Below are 20681 nucleotides of genomic sequence, written 5' to 3'. Positions count from 1 at the left end.
GGTGTCTGCCATCATGATTAATAATATTTACCAATACAGAGTGTTCACAAAGAGCACCCCTTCCCCCCCCCCCCCCTCCCCCCCCCCCCTGAATGTCTCACACAAAGTAATGCCACACCAAAATCGACCCAAGAGCAATTTCTTTATTATCTACAGCTGTACAATGCATAACAGAATTGATAGTTAGGTATGTACTTAATAATATTTCTAACTGGAGTGATAAATTAAGAGAAAACTACTTCTTTTACAGTGAGAACAAGTAATTTGTTATGTTTAGATTTTAATGTCTACATGGTTTTTAAAGTATGTATAGATACAGATAATGAAATTATAATATTAATAGCACCTGGACTTCAAACATGAAAATTATAATATGAAATAAATAAATGAGAAATAATTAAGAATAAATAAAGATACCTCTAATTGTATCTAGTACCTATTCTAAAAGGATGTGAAATGTATCACAGAGATTGCTATTCTTTTCCTTGTTTAATTGAAAAGTTTTACACTCTAACCCTACCCTTATCTGAATATTAATCTTTTTGGAAAAAAAAAAACCGCGGATCGTGTTAAAATCAAACACACAAGAGCGGCTGATTACGCGGCTTTTGGAATTCACAACAAATCTAGCCAATCTGACATCTAACTTTTTCAGTTTACATCTTCTGTACCTACCCAATAGCATGATTTTGTCTCCCCCGTCATCTGATTATTATTTTTAAATCAGCATAATACCTGGATCTTCTTTTGTATAGGCATGTAAGTAGGTCTATCTTAATACATAGGTAGGTATTCAATAGTTGAAAGATAATGCATAATATATTTTACACTGTACAAAGATATAGCTAAAACTAAAACACTCGTAAAACAAAAAGAAATAATACTAAAAACTACGAAACGACAATTTTTAATTGATAGATAATTAGTACGACAGGACATCAATTTGGTTAAATAAATAGGTAACATTATTTATACTGCTCGAATAGGACTAAAGAGTCCCTTTACCCAAGTAGTAGGCTTGTAGATTTAATTAAACAATACATTTAGAGAATTTAAACAGATATCTGTATAATATTATAGCTCTAAAATTAAATCCCACTCAGGTATGTGCCAAAACTCATAAAATTGCACAATTATAACTACCTAAATCAAGCAATGTATGTTACTCGTAAATAACTGAGGTATCTATTAAACTCGGACCTTTGTGCTCTCTGGTCAATGCACATACCTGCCACGTATACAAGTATAGCTGCTTTTTTAATCTAATAATAATAAACATAAAATATTTCAGATTATAAAGAGTTCAGGACGTATAAGTACTCGGAGTTTGATTTCTAGGCGAATAATATGTTGGTCTCTTGGTTCGGGTTCATTTCCACTTCTATCTGGACGTTGAGGAGGACCGGGAGAATCGTTTTGATAGTGGTAAATAAATCCACACAGCCGCTCCTCCAATGAGAAACAAACCCAAGCACGTGAATATAGGCTTGTACGTGTGTAGATGTTCAAATGTAACTCCGCAGATAGGAGGCCCTATCAATTGGAGCAAGCCGTTCACAAACAGGGATATCCCGTATGAAGCGGTCAGCTTATCTTCTCCCAGGAGATCTACCATGGTGACTGCTGTTATCCCAATGAAGATCCCTGAGGACAAGCCAAATATGGCGCAATGTATGGCGAGAGAAGTGTAGGTTGAAGCAAAAGGGAGAATAGACAGGATGATCCCTGATACAAGAAGACCCCCGATGTAGTAATATTTCTTATCCAGTGTTAACCAATCAGACAGTGATGAGCCTCCTACCCGACCGATAAGATCAAATGCTGCTACGATTGATAACAAGTACGAGGAAATAGACTTGTCATAGCCTAGCGTGATAGCATAGGCAGGCAACAAGATAGTAAAGTTGGTATAACCAATGGCTGTTGTGCCATTTGATATGAGTAAAATAATAAACACGGGATCTTGGATGAGTTGTTTGAAGAGAGTTTCAGGCTCATGGCGACGATTCTTGTTGTTTGCCTCCAAATATTTCTGCTCCATCTCATGCTGCTTTTTACTTTTGGTCCGCTTTTTAGTTTCTTCTATGTTGAGTCCAACCAAGGTACTTCCATGGAATGCAGTGCTCACATATCGTAGTGAGGAGGTAGATACAAAGCTGATCTTCCTCTCATTTGGTTCATTGGGGCTCAAGGTTTTGTGAGAATTCAAATGTCCTGTGCTACCCACAGGGAACACTGGCTTGTTCAAGTTACTTAGTTTCCTGTAGGGTGTCAGGTGGGCTGAACTTCCCAGTTGAGGTAGAGTAGAGTTGGAGTTGTGATGGTTTGAATTAGCATACTTCTCTGCTGAAGTGAATGTCATCATTTCTTCGGGTAAATCTTTTGCTTCCTCCAAGTCTTCCAGTGAACTAGAAGTGTTGTATACGACTACTTTCTTCATATGCCAGGATACAGGTTGATAGAGCATAGCACCTACCCACACGTTCAGTGTAATGCCCCCCATGATTAGAACTGCACCCCTGCAACAACGGAAGTAAAATCATTATTATTATTATTATCTTTCCAAAGAAATTGGAAACTCGTCCAAAATATTTCGGACGAAAATTGAAAATAAATCTCAATTTCACACTTGAAATATTTAACGCTGTCAGCAAAAAGTGTCTAAAATAGGTACCTACTATAATAATAAATTTGGTGACTATACGTATATGTCTGTGTTATGATAATGAAGGGGAGGAGGGGTGAAAATATTGGGAAGAAAATTTTCAATTACAATTGAACGCCCTCTAGGTGACCTTGGCGTGGTTCACATGAATGTCAATGTCGAACTGGGAACTTGATGTCTGATGAGTAACTATACAGGGTGTCCAGATAAAACCATATCACCCTAGGGCCTTCACCCAAAAGTTTTGTCAAGCGCAAGCTTTTAATAACCGTGTTTCCCCATAGGTCTTTGTGTATCGATTTTTTTTTTTTTTTCTTTTAATAAATTTCTATGCAGGTAATACTTTTTAATTAATATCTATGCACTTATTCTTAGGTAAGTTGTGAGTCTTTGTCAGTACAACCCAGAGATGAATAGGTATGCCCTACAACCTACATGTCGTATTTTCCGTTCACCCTATAGTTATGATAACTAGCGTGACGTTCATATTATGTAACATGAAGCATCATCGCGAAGTTTTCACGTTTAATTACTCACACCTTGGCAAGTGTACTATTCGTTTCCGATAAATTTCATAATCATAACAATGCTGAAAGTAACACGCGGTAGGAATACTTATAACTTATAATATAAGTATTTTGAATGAAAAATTGCATGGGCCAAGTTGGGGCAATTTTAAAGTTATACATGGCCTATTAAAGAATCCAATGTTTCATAAAACCCCCCATCCTGCAGATCTAAGGACTTCACTATTGGTACCTATTTATTTTGCCTGACTCCTGCCTAAAAGTGGTAAGTTGTGTCCACAGTCCACACACAGTCGATCGATGTCGACTGAACCGTCCACACTGCCTCGATAACATAGATTCACCTCGTCGAACGACGGCTGGTCGACTATGTTTGGGCATACCTTTAGAATTTTCTCTAAACGTCAGTTTTATGCTATTATACGGGTAGCTGGGTATCTATCTTTTTTGCTAATACCTATTTATTAATAATGTTACAGTTGTTACATAATATACCTACTTATAAGGGCATTATTCGTAAGAAGTACATTATTATCTAGTTATAGCAATATTGTTGATGTAAACAAGACTTGTTGACGACACATCTGGGAATGACGTAAAAAAATTCAAGTGAAAACGATAAGTAGGTATCCATTTACACGAGACTTCCATGTACCCTCTAAACAAAATACCTGTATATTAGATTACAATAATCACATTTTGTGACGTAGGTAAGTCGGTAGGTATCACCAATGTATGAAAGTAGATATATAATTACCTGATTTTTTTTTTTGTTTGGCATTAAGTAGGTAGGTACTTTGGAACAATATTTTCAATTACGTATAAGTAGGTATGAAGACAAACATGTTTTGCTGAATACTACATAAACGCCCTAACAAGTACGTAAACATTTTACACAGAAAGAAAGATGGGATAGTAAATTTGTTTTTCCAGAAATGACAGGATTGTTATCATTCCTCGGAAGTCTTTAGAATAGATAACAATAGTTACAGATTGACCGATTTTTATGTGGATGATGGTCAGATTTACATTCACAGCACCACTAGACAAACTTTTTGAGCCCTTAAGGAATGCTACTGTATACTTAAAGACACCTTTGAAAGTGAAATTGCTGAGTAAAGCATTTTTCTTGTTTTGAAGTTGGTAAAATGGATTCGACTTATCGACCGATTGCATCGAATGTTCGCCGAAAATGTTGACAAAGAAGATCAAGGTTAAATGGTGAGTCATTTGTCATTTACCATGTGGACCTGTTGTTGTGTCGTCAGTCTGCCATGTGGAGATTACCATTCCTAAGTATTGTTATAGCAATAAGTACTGTCAATATTGTTAAAGATAAATATTGTTAATATGTTATTGTTGTAGCGGTGTGGCTTTATGGAGGAACGAGATTTTGGCGTCTCCACTTTTCTCTTTAAGCTTGGTACATATGTTCGATAAATTTGTCTGCAAGAATTTTAAAGTTTCTCTTCTGCACAAGTGATTTATCATTAATGGTACCATAAAAAGAATAATAGCGTGTGTTCTCTTTGCTAGGCTTTTAATTGGTAGGTTCTCTAATAAATCCTGAAGTTCTTTAATTTAACCAGACTACCGCAGCCTTGATTAACTAGTCAACAATTCCACGGTCAAAACCATTAGAAAACTATTCAGATAAAACTAGTTAGATAATACATTTATTAGTATTGATATTGTATGTATCAAATAAAATTCAATTGGTATTACCACAAGTATCTATACCAATTAGTTCAGTATGAAATGCCTCACCAGTCAGGGCAGTTCATTAAAATACCCTGACTGTTGAGGGCATTTTATAGTGTAGTTCAATATAAAATGCCTCAATATTCAGCAGGGCAATTCATAGCCTAACGGGGCGGGGCCTCCGGGGCTGAGTCCTTTTGGGGGTGGGGGAAGAGAGAACTGTTGGTTCCCGGCCCCTTGAGGAGCTCGTGGGGGCGACCGCATGAACCCCCCTTGTGATCGTCCCTATCAGCAATAAAGTCAGCCTCGTCCACGCAATTCATGTGTGATAGAGGAGGGGGGGGGGGGAATTAATGGAAGTCAATTATTTATAATTGCTAGAGCATACTCTGCTAAATTCTTCCAATCAACTTGAACCTCATTAATATCCGCAATGCGATGAGTGAATTACGTTAGGGCAAAATAACAAAAACAAAAGTTTCGAGTGTACGTACTATTAGCTAATTTATGTTTCAAATTTACAATGCTGACAATTTTCCTGCTAATATTTTCGATGATGTGGCAAAGTGGTCTCTTTGTTAATAGATAATGTTTATTTCCATTTCAGCTCCTTTTTAAAGGTGTGTCCAAACATCGTCGACGCGTCGATCGATGTCGACTGAAACCATACACTGCCTCGACAACATAGATTCACCTCTTCACCTCGTCGATCGACGTGGTCAACTATGTGTGGACACAGCTTAAAAATCCAAAGGTTTCTACCGGGATAATCGGGATTATCTTGCCCTGAATTTCCTACTGCGTCGGTCCCATAATGAGGAAACTTTAACGAGAAATATGTCTAAAAATAGGAGGGACAAGAAGAGGAACAAAGGTCGACAGACAAATGGAGCGAAAGAGCGCGGGCGGGTGGAAAAGTTTGATAAAAAGTTTCAAGGGAATTTAATGAACTGAGTAAAAGTCAATGAATAGGTAGGTACCAAATTGAAATATCAATGTCAAAACGAGACCATTTGAATAATTAATTAATTTTCAAGTAGGTAGGTACCTGAATGGGTAAGTATTTTGGTATTATTGATGGGTTTCGAATGACGTTTCAGGAATTACGTGGGTTAGAAATTATAGTAGATATTTCTAATGGGATAGTTCTGTTTGAGTTGGGATTTGTGGATTTTTTTTCCAACAAGAAAGATGAGCAACGACAAGCTTATTGAAAATCTAGTCAGATATTGGTCATGTACTAGATTGCTAGAGTCTAAATCGAAGTTTAGACAGTCCCTAACAACAAGGCGTTCATTAAAATCTCTGCTATCTAGATATCAACTCACTCAGCGTCGAAAAAATAGTGGATGCTACAAAACTACAATGCTCGCAGCAGAAAACTTGACATTATTTCTTTCTACTTTTTTTCACCGTAGGTCACATTGACGCTACCCTTTAACTTTTTTCTTTTTCTTCTTCTTTCTTTCTTTATTCTTCTTTTTCTTTTTAATGATAACATGCCATGAACATGACTCCGTTTTTTTTTGCAAGCAAAATTTGCAACGCGTGAGATTTTTGTGCAAGATTATTCACGATTCCTATGTTTATCCCTGATACAAACGAGTGCATTCCTACACTTCATTTTATGCCATTAACATAGTACAATAAAAAAATTGTTTCCACACTCTTGTAGTCGGAGCAGAAAAGAACATTGTCAATAAGGTCATGTATAAAGTATTTTCATTTTGTAACTACTTCATGTATAAAGTAGTTACAAAATGTAGCTCAAGAGACCAAAAAAGGTCGCCAGTTTAATAAATTAGCAATCGAATAATAACTTTTAGTTCAGTACTGAAAAATCTCTTTCCCATAGTGGCCCTAGCAGTGTTTCGTGTTTACGTACTCCCTAGAGATGACAAAGTCAGAACTTTTATATTCATACACATGTCATTCCTAGATACCTACTGCTACATCAGAATTTTCAAGTATATTTCCCGCTATGAAGTTATGTATAACAAGGAGAAAATTGTGAGAGGATCGGGAACCAGTAGGTATTTTATAAACTTCACAGGAATACGGAGAAAAAGACGTTGTCTTTTACGTCAGTATTGGCAGGCTATAAGCTCCAATAATAAATGTCCCTCCAGGGAAATTTCAAAAGACCGAACTGATAAAATGACGTGACAATTTTATTTTTCCTCCTCCTCCTCCTTCTCCTCCTCCTCCTCCTCCTCCTCCTCCTCCCCTTTCTCCCTCACTTTCTCTGTGTCTCGTCTTTTTTATAAGCTTTAATGCTGGCAGGGATAACGATGTTCAGGGCTTTTCAAATTTTCGTCAATAAAATCTCTCTGAACTCTTTACTGAAGGTATCTTCGTAAGTATGTCCTGTATTTCGTATATGAGGAGTTCTTGAGAAGTTAGTCTAGGTATTAGTGGATGTGCCAAACTCACAACCAACAGTGTATGTAGGTTGTAGGCATGTGCCTATTAAACACGCAAATATTTGGCGTAATGTATGGAAGTAATATCCTGTTCCCTGAAGTAATGTCCAATACATCTGGTTCCAGGGCCCTAATGCGGAGAGGGAGAGGTTGGGTTTTAGTAGGTCTGGATGTCTTGGTATCCAGACACCAATCCCACACTCCCCATTGCTGCGGAAAACTAGAAACGGGTGCAAATGTTTCAGGCCGTTGTTTCCATTGAAAATACGCCATTAAATACCATTTATACTGGAAAAAAGAGAGATTTCCTATAGGAAATCACCTCCTAAATACACAAAAATAGATGCATATAAATATTTGGATCATAAACCCTGTAGTACAAATCATTTATAATTATTGGGATATCCAATTAAATAATTATTAATAATTGAATGAATTATCTCTAGGTTCCTAGTTCCTACTGACTTCTGTGCATAGTAATCCTAATTAGGTGCACCATATTATGTAGGTGTTGCAAAGGTTTTTTGCAATGGGGGTTTTTGGAAAATTATTTCCCCCCCCCCAAAAAAAAAAAAAAAAAAAAAAAAAAAAAAAATGGAAAAAACAACTCACCTATACCCGTACGACTCGAGAAGATACCGCAGAAATGGAGGCAGGAAGATCGATCCGAGAGCGCTCCCTGAAATAGCTATCCCGTTGGCCAGACCTCGATATTTGAGGAAGTAGGAGGTGACTATGAAAATCCCGGGTGGGAATGACAGCCCCGCTCCAATGCCCACGAAGACACCGTAACTGAAAGCAAACTATAAAGGTCACATTTCGTATTTTACTTTGGTTAATCTTGATGGGAAAACAATTGGGGAGGGGAAGTTAATGTAAAGGTAGGAGAACGTAGATAATGTACATTAACATTTGAGAAAGAACAATTCGAATTAAGCTAATGTACATTAACATTACGAAAGGAAAATAGGCTATAAATATTTGCCTGATAATAAATACGTATAGATATTAGTTGAACTTTTAACAAAGGTATGTAGGTACTTGGCTTATAAAACTTTTAAAAGTTCCTGGATGGCTATAGCTTTTATTATAATACATGAGATGACATTTTAAAATAAATGAGTTTCAAAATAACATTTATTCCGTGTTTAAACTTTCAAATACGTGAGAGTAAAAAATTCCATATTTCGGCTCGAATTCTTGAAGTTAAATAGACACGAAACCCTTAAGCGGAATCCTGTTTGAGAAACGCTGCTAGACTTTAATTCCTTGCATAATCTTATTTGCAAGTATAAAACCCATAAAAAAGCGGAAAACATCAATATAGTTGAGTGACTCACGTCAAAACAATACATCATTAGTTTGTTGTTTACGTCTCAGTCTTTATCAGTAATACTAGCACACTCCCCCCTTGGAATACTGAACGGTATTTTGATGGATTCTATCTCTATGACCTCATAAGCGTGATATAAACAAAATGAACTCAGAAGACATAAACTAAATGAACTCGATAAAAAAGTTAACAGTTCTTCAATTCGTAAATAAGAGGGAGTTCTTAAAAAGTTAGTCTTGGTATTAGTCGATGTGTCAAACTGACAACCAACACTGTATGTATGTATGTGCCTAAGCACGCAAATATTTGCCACATCCACCAATAATTTTGTGTAAAACATGCAAATATTAGTGGATGTGCCAAATACACAACTAACACTGTATGTGCCAAATAGTCTAAACAAGGTATTGTTTTTAGGTATGGCATTACGTAATGGATAAACAAATCATACCCACTTTAAGAGATAATTATTGTTTTGGTTTCTTGATAATTGACCGCGAAAAGTACTAAAAGTAGGTGTAACCTAATAAACCTACTCAAGTAAATATTGACGCGTATGACATCACACTTGAGATAACGGAAGGATTGTAAACATCGCGAACTCTATTATCTATAGAATGAATGAGTGACGTAATATTTGAAAACATCAAGTTCTAGGCCTTGCTATTTTACACAGATATTGCTGATTGCTGTTCGCGTAAATAAGTTTGCATATAGGTAAGTAGGCAGGTTCTACTTTATATTATAGTTATAAGTAGATACGAGTATACTATCGTAATAATTAATGACATACGCACAGTAGTCAGACTAGGTACCTATAACGTTTACAATTTAATGATGTACCTAACTACCTAACTTGTTTACTTGTTACTGAAAATGTATATCGATGTACTCTTACATATTGTCAGCTTAACGAAGGGAATTATTTATTTCTTTTCGCGATGGTAGATATTTGTCTTGGGAATACCTTCGTCCAAATAGGAACAAGTAACATGGACACCATTATGTCTTGCAACCTACCAAGATTGTCATGGTACAAAGGACTGGTAAATATGTATTGAACAAAAAGGTTCTATCCATCTACTCTGGTGATATGCAAACTAATGATGAACATTTTCGAACCACAACAAAAAACTTAATGTCATGTTCCAAAAATTCTCCTGGGAGTTACGTGGTTGCCAACTTTAAGTCCCACGGGTATATTTCGCGTGTAAAAAGCGAGCGATATCAGTCAATATAATCATAGATTCATATAATATTATGTATATTCCCTAATGAGGTCATCCGTATCTACTTATATCAAATCCTTTTTCTACCTTCCCTTTTAATTTTATCCTTTTGCTTCAATATCTGGGATTTGGAAACGCAATAGCAGCTTAGGTCCGGAATAGTCCTAAGAAAAGAGAACTATTTTTAACCCAAAATAAGCCGAAGAGTACATTTCTCGAGGTCCGGCCCGTGGACACTTTTGATCGTCATAAACTATCGAAGCTCTCTGCAAAATTTGAGCGACCTGTGGCTAAAGGTAAAGTCCTGAGAACCGCTGATTCCTTTTGAGCTTTTTCCCTGTATAGCCGTAAATAGCAAAACTTTGGTCCGGAATAACAGCCGAACCGTACCTTCTGGAAACAGGACCCAAGGACAATATTGATCTACATAATTTATCCAATCTTTGTGTCAAGTTTGAGCTACTTTGGCCGAAATTTAAAGTTGGTAATTATTTCGATCGATAATCGGCACGGTACCTACATTATTGATACGTTCCCTTTCTTCCGTACAAAGGATTGGTAACCCGTTTTTGTGTTAATGAAAGGAAAGCATTAGACGTACGAAGTAAAACAAATTCCTGTTAACATTACCTAATGTACAGGAAAAATATGGAGTTGGCGAAGAAGCTAGCAATCATCCCGATCGAAGCGAAAGTTCCTCCAATCAGGGTGACAGTCCTGTAGGAATACTTGGCTGAGAGGTAACTGGCTAGAGGACCTGCCAACAAAATAGAAAAGAAATTTGAAATTAGCCCAAGTTTGGCACATATTAAGGCGTGTTCACACAAAGTCGACGTCCGTCCATAGATGTGAATAGATGTCGATGGACGGCCGTCGACCATGTATGGACACACCTTTACGTTGAAAATCTGCTGTGTACCTATATTATTGACCGATACATACAACTTACTTTAGAACTTTTCCTGGTATTTGAGGAAAGAACGTTGCTTGACTCGAATCATCAGAGATTTGATAGTATGTTTGTACAGGAATTGGTTCCAGGAAATAAGAAGAGTAAAGATTTGTACAAACATTCTTGGAAATACGTAGGTACAACTAAATAAAGTTCTTCCACCTATGAAGTTAGGAAATGAAATGGATGGAAAAAGAAACTTTCTCCTAACAAGGTAGGTAGGAAGGAGATGGTATTAAGGTATTATGGAACAAGTCAATATTGCACGCTCGATTAGTTTTCTATTAAAGTTGACGTTCATAGCAAAACATCATCATCTCTTGTTTATAGAAGGTTAAATAAAGATATATGAAAGCTGCTTGGAAAAGTCTTATTATACATATGAATTTTGCAATCCCTCTCCGATAGTGACGTATATATACTTGTAATGGGGGTCCTAAATGTTCCTTCGGGCCCCTTAAAATATCTGTGGATCCGCCGCTAGGGGGGGTGGGATATATGCCAGGTGAGCCAGGTCTCACCGAGAGTGTAAATAATGTATAAAATTTTGGCATCTAGGTATTTATACTAAATTTGTTAAAGTTTAATACCTACGTCCATTCTTGCTCATTAACAAAGTTGTCTCGGAACAAATACATTGCAAATGTACGTTTTTTATTGGTTCCTATAAATATAACAATGAATGATAGCCATTAGTACCCACATTAGTGAAAATCAACTTGAAAACAAGTTTGGCAATTGGCATTCAGAGAAAATTAAAAGTGCCGAAAACAACTTTGAACAAAAAAGAGCCCCCAGGTCCAAAGTTTCATGCTAACTCTATGTTATTCCATTTTTAGGGTTTCTTTTTTCCCATCTACCATTGTGTAGAAGCCCAAAGTGCTTTTCAAAATGAGACTGCGGAAAACTAGAAACGGGTGCAAATGTTTCAGGCCGTTGTTTCCATTGAAAATACGCCATTAAATACCATTTATACTGGAAAAAAGAGAGATTTCCTATAGGAAATCACCTCCTAAATACACAAAAATAGATGCATATAAATATTTGGATCATAAACCCTGTAGTACAAATCATTTATAATTATTGGGATATCCAATTAAATAATTATTAATAATTGAATGAATTATCTCTAGGTTCCTAGTTCCTACTGACTTCTGTGCATAGTAATCCTAATTAGGTGCACCATATTATGTAGGTGTATTACCTACCGATTTTATCGACGTAGGTAACAGACGCGTGAAAATAATTAAGTAGGTTTGATTATGAAGGTTGGTCCGATGGGGAATAAATCCTAAAAGTGAATTGGCTGTCAAAAAAGAAATAGACTTGTTGATACAAAGATTTCTCTGGGCAATAATCACGCCCTTCGGAAATTTTCCTCACACTATCAATGAAGTGTAGGTGTAGGTATATACAAGTAGGTATAAAATCAATTTTATTATTATATAAATGAACCATTTTTTGACATCTCGTTTGAAGTTTCAAAATCAAAGTTCAATCTACTAGCAAAAAAAGTATTTAATGCCAAAGAAAAATCGAGTTAAGTGATTGACCACAAAGAAACCAACACTTATTACCTACTTTTTTTTATACCAGAGGCTCCATACCTACGAGTTCTTAATTGGTTGCTCTTCCGCTGAAAAGTACTTCCATAAGGAACAAACCTATCTCTAGGTACCTACCTAATACTTGGCTACGTAGGTACCTATTACTGGGCCGAAAATTTTACTTCCTGAGTGGATAAGAGGGAAACTGGGAACATGATACATAATGTTTTACTAGGTACAATAATTATTGTACGATGTAAAACTGTACCTACAATACAAGGTACAATAAAATTGTAGGTACACATTAGAAATGGCCTTGACAAGAGATGTGTGGTAATGACATAAGTATGGGTGTCATTCTGTCAAGAAAAAAATACTTGAACTGTATTGACATTTTACATTCATGAAAAAATATAAATAAATAAAAGATTAAATAAAAATAATAGTAAAAAAGAACACTCGTTTCTACTTTCTGTCAAATTGCCAACATGTGAAAGAGAATAATGTTTTCATTGCCCTCTGTTTTTTTTATGAACAAATTTTCCATGTACCTATTTTTAATAAGTAGGTAACTTCCTACAACAATCCGACAAGAAAAATTAAATTTGCACTAATTTAAAAATGTTCAACTCTATACATTCAGTCAAACTATCTAATATGTATAACGGGAAATACAAATTGCATAGAAACAGAAAGGAAAAAGGAAAACTTTATCATTTAGGAACGACTGTGCATTCGGCCCTAAGAGTCGTTTAAGTAGGTACGAGGTTTGAAAGAATCAGTAATTTGCAAATAATCAACGAGCATATTAGGTTTCGAAGCTAGAATGCAAAACATTAATTTATCACCTTCAAATATGATTTATCATATTTGATTTAGTAGCATATGATTTATCACCTTCAAAGCCTAGGTATACTTAAGTACCTACCCATTTCATTATGTGTTTAAATGACCGATTTAATATCTTTCCGAGTGATTCATGGTTTTTATTGCAAAGTAGAGTAGGCAGTAATGTGATCGTTGGCACCTGGCACTTTTTTATTGCCTTACAGTTGGCCAATTGATATAATAATATAATATAACACCAGTTTCATTATATTATTCGCAATGACCGATTACCTATACCTAGATAGGTAGGTAATCTATACGAGAAAGTATTATAATCATAAGCCCAAGTCCAGATAACAATGTGAAACTTATTCTTTAGTTCATTTTTACCCTATATAAAAGTGTTCTCTAAAGATTCTAGTAAACTGATCTGAGTCCACGCTCTGCTACCAAAACTTGTGAAGTGATGAAGAACCCTGTAGATACCCCGCTCCGTTTAGAAATATACATACATAATCTCAAGTGGTCCGCGAGATTTTTGGTTTATCAATAGTGGTCCGCCAATTCTAAAAGGTTAAGAACCCCTGGTTTAGATAAACCGTTAGACCATCTGGTAATATTGAATTTCTTGACAGGGCAATGCTAAAAATGATAAAAGTATAAAATTGCTCAGCAAGACTGACTTTGCAAGATTGATTTTGATAAGATTTAAAAGCATCATGACAGTCAGTATTGATCCAAAATGTTACTATACCGAGAGGCAGAGAGAAATCTTTAGGTACCTGTCAAGCTTATCACATCAATCAGTAATCAGTGCTATTCTAAAACCGTTATTTATTTCTGATGCTAACATTGCATACTAACCTTGTCTTGTGAGGGTTTTGGGTACCAAGAATGAATATAAAATGCTGGTACCATAGAAATGGATATAAATTGTATAACTAACCTTATATTATGAGGGTTTTAGGTACCAAGAATTTAGCATGACTTCTATATGTACATAGAAATGGATATAAATGGTTGGATTCTTGCCCCCCCCCCCCCCCCCCTCAAAAAAGACTTCTATATGTAAATAGAAATGGATATAAATGGTTGGATTTTTGCCCCCCCCCCCCCTCCTTCGATAAAATCCTGGATACCTATGGGACTGAAACCCCAAGGATAAAAGAAATCTCACCCAGGGAACTGTAGAGGAAATAGCAGACCGCAGGAATCCAGGAAGCGGTTACTTGGGAGGCGTTGAACACTTCGATAAATTCGACAAATAAGACACCGAAGGATTTGATGGTTCCAGGCATGAGCAGATTCACTAGGAGACTCCCTAAGAGGACCAACCATCCCCAGCCTCCATCTGGGGGCACCAAGATGACTTCTTCCTTCTTCTGTGTATCTGAAAACAGGAGTGAAAAAAGTCATTTTTACTTTCTATTTTAAAAGAGGTTTGATATAGGGAACCGTGAGTCCCAAAAGCGAAGAGAGAAGGAAGACAGGATAAGAGAAAGCCAGCCGTTCCGAGAACGAACCTCATCCGTTTAGGATAAAATTCCCCCCCGGGCGAGAATCGAACCCGCGACCTAGCGCTCACAAGGAAGACTCCCTGCCTTCCAAGCTAACTATTCTGGCAGTCATTGTCTTTAGAATACGTTATATACCTAACTACAACGTCAACATAACTTCCTAAGAGGACCAACCATCGCGGTTGAATGATAGAGATTGCCTTAGGCATTATCGTCCTTTGCTTCAATGTATGTAGCATCCAAGAAATTAATAGTATGATAATACCTAATACCTATGATTCCGATTGAAAAGTCTACAACTGCAGTTTTCTACAGTCTGTCATTTTCTTTATTATGTATGTATTCAAATTCAGAGAGAAACAATGACTTAACGGATTCACTTTGAATTTCTCCGCGAGGCAACTTTGCCTTGTCCTTTGAAATGGAGACTAAAGCCCACACAAAGAGATTATGACGTAGTCTATTAATCATGGCTTTTGTGACAGAAACCATTACACTGACGCCTCGTAAAAGCAGGAATAAATTGCGAGAAACTGCAGCAGTGCAACACTTGTCGTAGCTTATGAAACACGAGGGAAGGGTGCGGGTTTTGTTTTAGATTTTGCGGGGTATAGAGGGGCTCCTTGTATTCATCCTACCATTTGAATAGGGAAATAAATATTTTCTATATTATTCATTATATGGGTTGGTACTATTGAAATCTGCATAATTATATATTCAATAAAAAAGTAACTTTCGTTCCCTTTCGTTCATGAGTTGAAAGAGGCCTCTGAAGGTCTGATGTGACCCACAATGTAACGAGAAAATTTTGACTATTTTTTTCAAATACCTATCATCAAAATCGGACAAACAAAAATACTGACAAACTAAATGCAAAATCTGCGAGTTAAAACTTAGAATAAACAATAAAGAGGTGCTCTATTAAACTGTTGGTATAAATAATGGAACAACTTGTTCTAAGCTGACAGTCTAAATAAAGCAATAGTTTGTTTAATATGAGAAAAACAGCCAAATGGCCTATAGGCCCTATAGCAATGGTTTCTGCTCTTATCCGGTGTTTCAAAAGTATGTTACGTGGAACATGGACTTAAATATAAATATAAAGTACAAAAACAAAAGTTCTCTACATTTTCCGAAAGTTGAGCTTGATATAGATTATAGAGGGACTGGGAAACATTCCCTGTGGATTTAAAACTTTTAGATTGCCGCCGGAACATAGAAGAGAGTAGAATTGAAATTCAGAACAGAAGAACAAAATAAATTTAATATTCCAAAGGTAGGAAACAGAAAGAGCTTCCTCTTTAAATCCGTGAAAGTCGGGGCAGGTAGGTAGGTAGTTACATAAATAAATATCATAGGTTTTCCAGGTGTGTACAGGGTTTCTTTTGGAAACCCGCACTGTATTCAATGATGAGAGGTCGAGGTTATTTCACAAGAAGCTGTTTATGCTCATGTAAAGTCTATTATCTTTTTTTGTTCGCACAATTTTTAGCCTGAAGGCTGCCAAACGCAGTCACCTTAAACACAATATAAAGAGCATGTCACTTTTGTATGAAAACTTGAAGCGTCATCGTCACGAAGAAGAAAATTGGTTTTCCCACCTGCAGGCAGATCAATATCAAACAACGTAGAAGATCTATCATATCCTTCTGCATATTTGTAAACTCTACCTATGAAATATATAAGACCTTGTTTAGACTGCAGGAGTAATGGGACTTTTCAGTCCCATTCTGGCAGGATAAACAAGGTGTATTCTATTCTATTCTACTCGTATTCTATTCTTTGAAGCGAGGTATCACAATCTGTTATTTACCAATGCTCATTTTCAGAATTGGAATTCCATTTTCAATTTCGACAGCATGATTTCTGCGTGATGATATTATTGTACGTACCACTGTAGGTACCCCTAAGGTCAATATCTCGACTATGCTCGTCACACGTGCTTAGACTGTGTCAGTGTCTCTCATTTCACGTTTTTCCGCATGATTGATTGCCGCTTATGACAGTTGTAGGCATTCCATCTTCTCTTTTCTTCACGATTTTTTTCTTTATTCTGAGTTTCTTGACTTGTGCCATGGATATGAAGGAAGCTCGAGAGTTCAATAGAATGGAATGTGTCTCTATTACGTATACTGCTAGCACGAGACACTAGACTGAAAAGTCTTTTTGCAATCGCCGTCGCTCGTATCGCCGTCAGAATAAGGTTTTATATATGAATTGGTAAGTATCCATGTAGTACATATAACTAGAAAACCATGTAGGTACAATAGGTACATCGGAATATAAAAACAGACTCTGAGGGCCAGGGGGCTAAAGGAAGAATGTTTAATATGAGGTTTAGAAACCGTTAAAATAAACGAAAGGCGTCAAAACAGGACATAAAAACAGCACAACGAATAGCGGAAACAGAAGAGAGAGAATGAAAGAGACGAGAGGAAAAAGGAAGAACAAGAGAAAGAAAATGTAGAATGTGACGGTGGATGAGAATATAAAATTAATTGAATGAAATTTGTTGGAGAGCACAGAGAAAAAAGCAATATAAAGAAAATTGCATGGAAAAATGCCAGAATAAAATATCCAAATTGAAACCGTAAACTGCACTTGCAATTTACGAAAAAAAGGAAGAATTATTATTAGGTACCTGTAAGCATAAATAATAATTCTTAACTCGGCCCAAGTGGCAAGTGGTGTAGATCAAAGCTTGTTGGATATTTGGACTGTTGCCCACCCTATCCTCTCTACCTTCGCTTCGGTTAGCCAACACGTTGTTATCCAGCCAGCCCAGTGGGTGAAATCACACCCATGTTGAAACAAATGAAATCAAGGCAAGTCTCCGATTGAATTGATTAACAATTTAAACAAAAGAGACGCCAACGCTACTGTAAGTAAATGAGAAGTAACACCAAAGGAAGAGATAGAAGAAGCAAAAAGAAAACACACGAAGAGAAAGACTTAAAATTTCCCATATCTGTATGGTAAAATGAATGGAATATGTTGGAAAAGGAGAGAGAGGGTCGTAAGGTGAAGGCAAACATACGTAACATAAAGAACGAACATTTGTTTACACGAAAAATAAATGGTGAAAATATTTTCAGCATGGAAAACAGGATGTGGAACAGGAAATCATTGGAAATGGATTTGGAAAAGCTGGAGCGTTCTCATCAGAAGTTTTAGGCGAATTATTTAAGGACGGATTTATTCGTGGCACTTCCATATTGTATACCCAATGGCCATAATAATGTCACAAAAGGTCTAATCAGGTCGCAGGGACAAGGGGCTTTTACTGACGGCACGGCGGGCGACCCTATACTTTCATTAGCTTGCAATCACCTTAATTACACTGTCGATGTGTTAATTGTCGCTGTCGAAGGACACTAGCCGTCGCGTCGCAATGAACTCACAATAATATAATACATAAATGTATCATATTATGATACAAACATCTCCTTTATTAATATAATTATCTCCCAATGACCTGATATCGAGTTAGAACGCTATTGTTTCCCTATTTATACGGAGCGGGATCGGGGTTGCGAAACACTGCCTTCTGATTTGACAGTACCTATACGTGTATAACTGTATAGGTACCAACTTACGGTTAGGTGGGTACCTACGTACTATACCTACAAGACCTGAGTACCTGCAGACCATATCTGCATATAGATAACAAATATAATATTATTATCATCTATCCATGAGAAAGGTGCAAATGACTTGTAGGAAGGATTAATGTTGAGATCAACTCGAAAGTGACATTGGCGAATACACTGAACTTGATGGTATTTATAGCTTATAAATAAGTATCTAAACCTACACACTGTACCTGGTGAGAACAGGTAACAAGAAGGCAGTTTAATTACAAAACACAATAATTGATTGCTACATAAATTAAACTAAGAAAGTTGAAATTCCCTTGGAACTTGGGCTGAATAAATAATGAACTTCAATTTACCTTTCTTTTCATAACTTTGCTTCAAACAATGCAGTTCCGGGGAGGTAGGTAAGGATGCACTATCTTGAACGAGAGACATCACAACTTTGACACGAAAAGAACAAAATGAATTATCAACACGGCTGAGATATTATCTCAAATCTCGCTTTATGCTAAAGGATTGAACTTTTAAACATTTTTTTTGTATTCTTTTAGAAACTAGATGATTTCGTTTTAAACTCGTGAAAAAAAAATAGGTATGCAAAAAATTGACGATAGTAGAAAAGTTTAACGGCTTCCAAAAAAAATTAAGAAATAATTAACTATACAAAAATATCACAATTAAAAGAAATAAAAATATCACATTTAAATATTATTTCGTATTTTTTTGTTTTATCATTATTATTTTTTCTTGTTCAAAATTTTCTTTTCTCCATGACAAATGTTTGTGTTGGGAAACAGGGAAAGCTACGAATGTGGATAAGTTCGAAGGAAAGCCTGATACTGATAGCGTTTAGGTTAGGTTAGTTCTGAATGTACCACATCAATAATTTATAAGATGAGTGAGTCCCGCGCTTGCTTACACTTTACTGACCTAAGTTATATGTATCGGAAAATACGAAATACCTACAGACGTACTTTTTATTTACTTTTTTTTATTCGCGTTTACACTTTTCTCACGGTATATTATGATCAGTAGGTAAATTTCATTGACATTGATCTTAGATTATAAGTTCCGTGAACTCTTGACTCTGAAGATGGGAGGAGAGTGGAGTGGATTTTCGCCATATCTAATAGGAACGCTGCAAGGGGGGTGGGGGGATACCAGGAAGGCTAGAGGTGTAGCTGCATAAGAGTGAATTTAATCCGCAATAGGTACTTACCTATTGATTTGATACGTAATGGTTTTTGACTTAAATAATGCATGTACATAATATGTATAGTACGATGTAGATACGCACTGAACTGCGTGCGTGAATGTTACATAGTCTTTTTTTTTTAGAGGGAACTGTAACTGCTATGGTCTTATCGTTGGAGAAAGCCAGCCGTTCCGAGAAGGAACATTATCCCATCAGGATAAAATCCGCCCCGGGCGGGAATCGAACCCGCGGGCTAGCGCTTACAAGGCAGACGCACTACCAACTAAACTAACTAGGCTGGCTGTTACATAGTCGACGAAGTTAATCTAAAGGTGTGTCCAAACATAGTCGACCGGCCGATCAATGTCGATTGACGAGGTGAATCTATGTTGTCGCGGCAGTGTGGACGTGTCAGTCGACATCAATCGATGGCCGGTCGACTATGTGTGGACACACACACCTTTATGAATCTATGTTGTCGAGGTAGTCTCGACCCATCGACGATGTCGACTATGTGTGGACAGTGTGGACACAGCTTCAGAATCCTTGCTTCGTCCCTGGATCTCTAATAAATAGTGAGCCGGTTCATTTGTAGACTAATGCCTCTAATGACCAATATAAATCCAGAAGATATATTCACTGTATAGTAACTATCGAGAGAGATTTATTGACGCTTCAGATTAATGATGTCAATTTTTTTCTTAATTAAAACAGAGCCCGGTTAGACTTGAGCCCAGAGCATAGAGATTTCATATTTCGCCAACTATTCACTTTGCAATCAAAGAGATTGATGAAAGTTACCTACAAGGAGTAACAAAGTAGACATTGAATCTTACGAAACATGAGCAATTAATCAAAGTGCTATCATTTGCAGATAGCTTAGCTAAAATAACTGGTTCAATGAACACAGAGCTTATTCAGAGGCTACTGAGACTCAAAGGGTTTGTAGGTATGTATGGACCGGGATCGAACCAATCATAATAGGTAGGTACATATAAAGAGATAGGGTTGTGACACAAAGAGAAGGAAATGGTATCAAAAAGGCCACTAATCATAACTACTTAGTCATAAAATAACCGGAAATAACACCAAACGTGTGAAAAATGACGCTTCATTTAGGTAGTAATTGCGTACGGTGACACGTCTCTTCATGTCTTATCAAGAGCTA

The 20681-nt window shown here is 36.6% G+C and overlaps 1 protein-coding gene across 1 annotated transcript; it reads right to left on the bottom strand.

Moving 5' to 3' along the window:
* Window positions 1-1255: 1255 nt before the first annotated feature.
* LOC103505687 (monocarboxylate transporter 13) lies at window positions 1256-19355 on the bottom strand. The gene is made up of 5 exons (XM_008470043.3): window positions 18675-19355; window positions 14383-14595; window positions 10509-10635; window positions 7929-8108; window positions 1256-2519 (listed from the first exon to the last, which is right to left on the bottom strand). Exons 1-5 carry the CDS (start codon window positions 18751-18753, stop codon window positions 1382-1384), a joined length of 1737 nt encoding a protein of 578 aa, XP_008468265.1. The 5' UTR covers window positions 18754-19355; the 3' UTR covers window positions 1256-1381.
* Between the last annotated feature and the right edge of the window lie 1326 nt (window positions 19356-20681).

Source organism: Diaphorina citri, unplaced genomic scaffold (assembly GCF_000475195.1).
Source record: "Diaphorina citri unplaced genomic scaffold, Diaci psyllid genome assembly version 1.1 scaffold10, whole genome shotgun sequence".
Lineage (NCBI taxonomy): Eukaryota > Metazoa > Arthropoda > Insecta > Hemiptera > Psyllidae > Diaphorina > Diaphorina citri.
Note: the sequence above shows the minus strand (reverse complement) of the source record. Positions and strands in the feature narration are given on the sequence as shown.

What these genes read in the sequence shown, in the direction of transcription:
- LOC103505687 (XM_008470043.3), bottom strand. Translation starts at nt 18,753, where the DNA reads ATGTCTCTCGTTCAAGATAGTGCATCCTTACCTACCTCCCCGGAACTG. An exon ending in TTTCCTCTACAGTTCCCTGG is followed by an intron (nt 10,636 to 14,382) that starts GTGAGATTTCTT and finishes TTTTGTTGGCAG; the next exon opens with GTCCTCTAGCCAGTTACCTC. An exon ending in CTCGAGTCGTACGGGTATAG is followed by an intron (nt 2,520 to 7,928) that starts GTGAGTTGTTTT and finishes CCGTTGTTGCAG; the next exon opens with GGGTGCAGTTCTAATCATGG.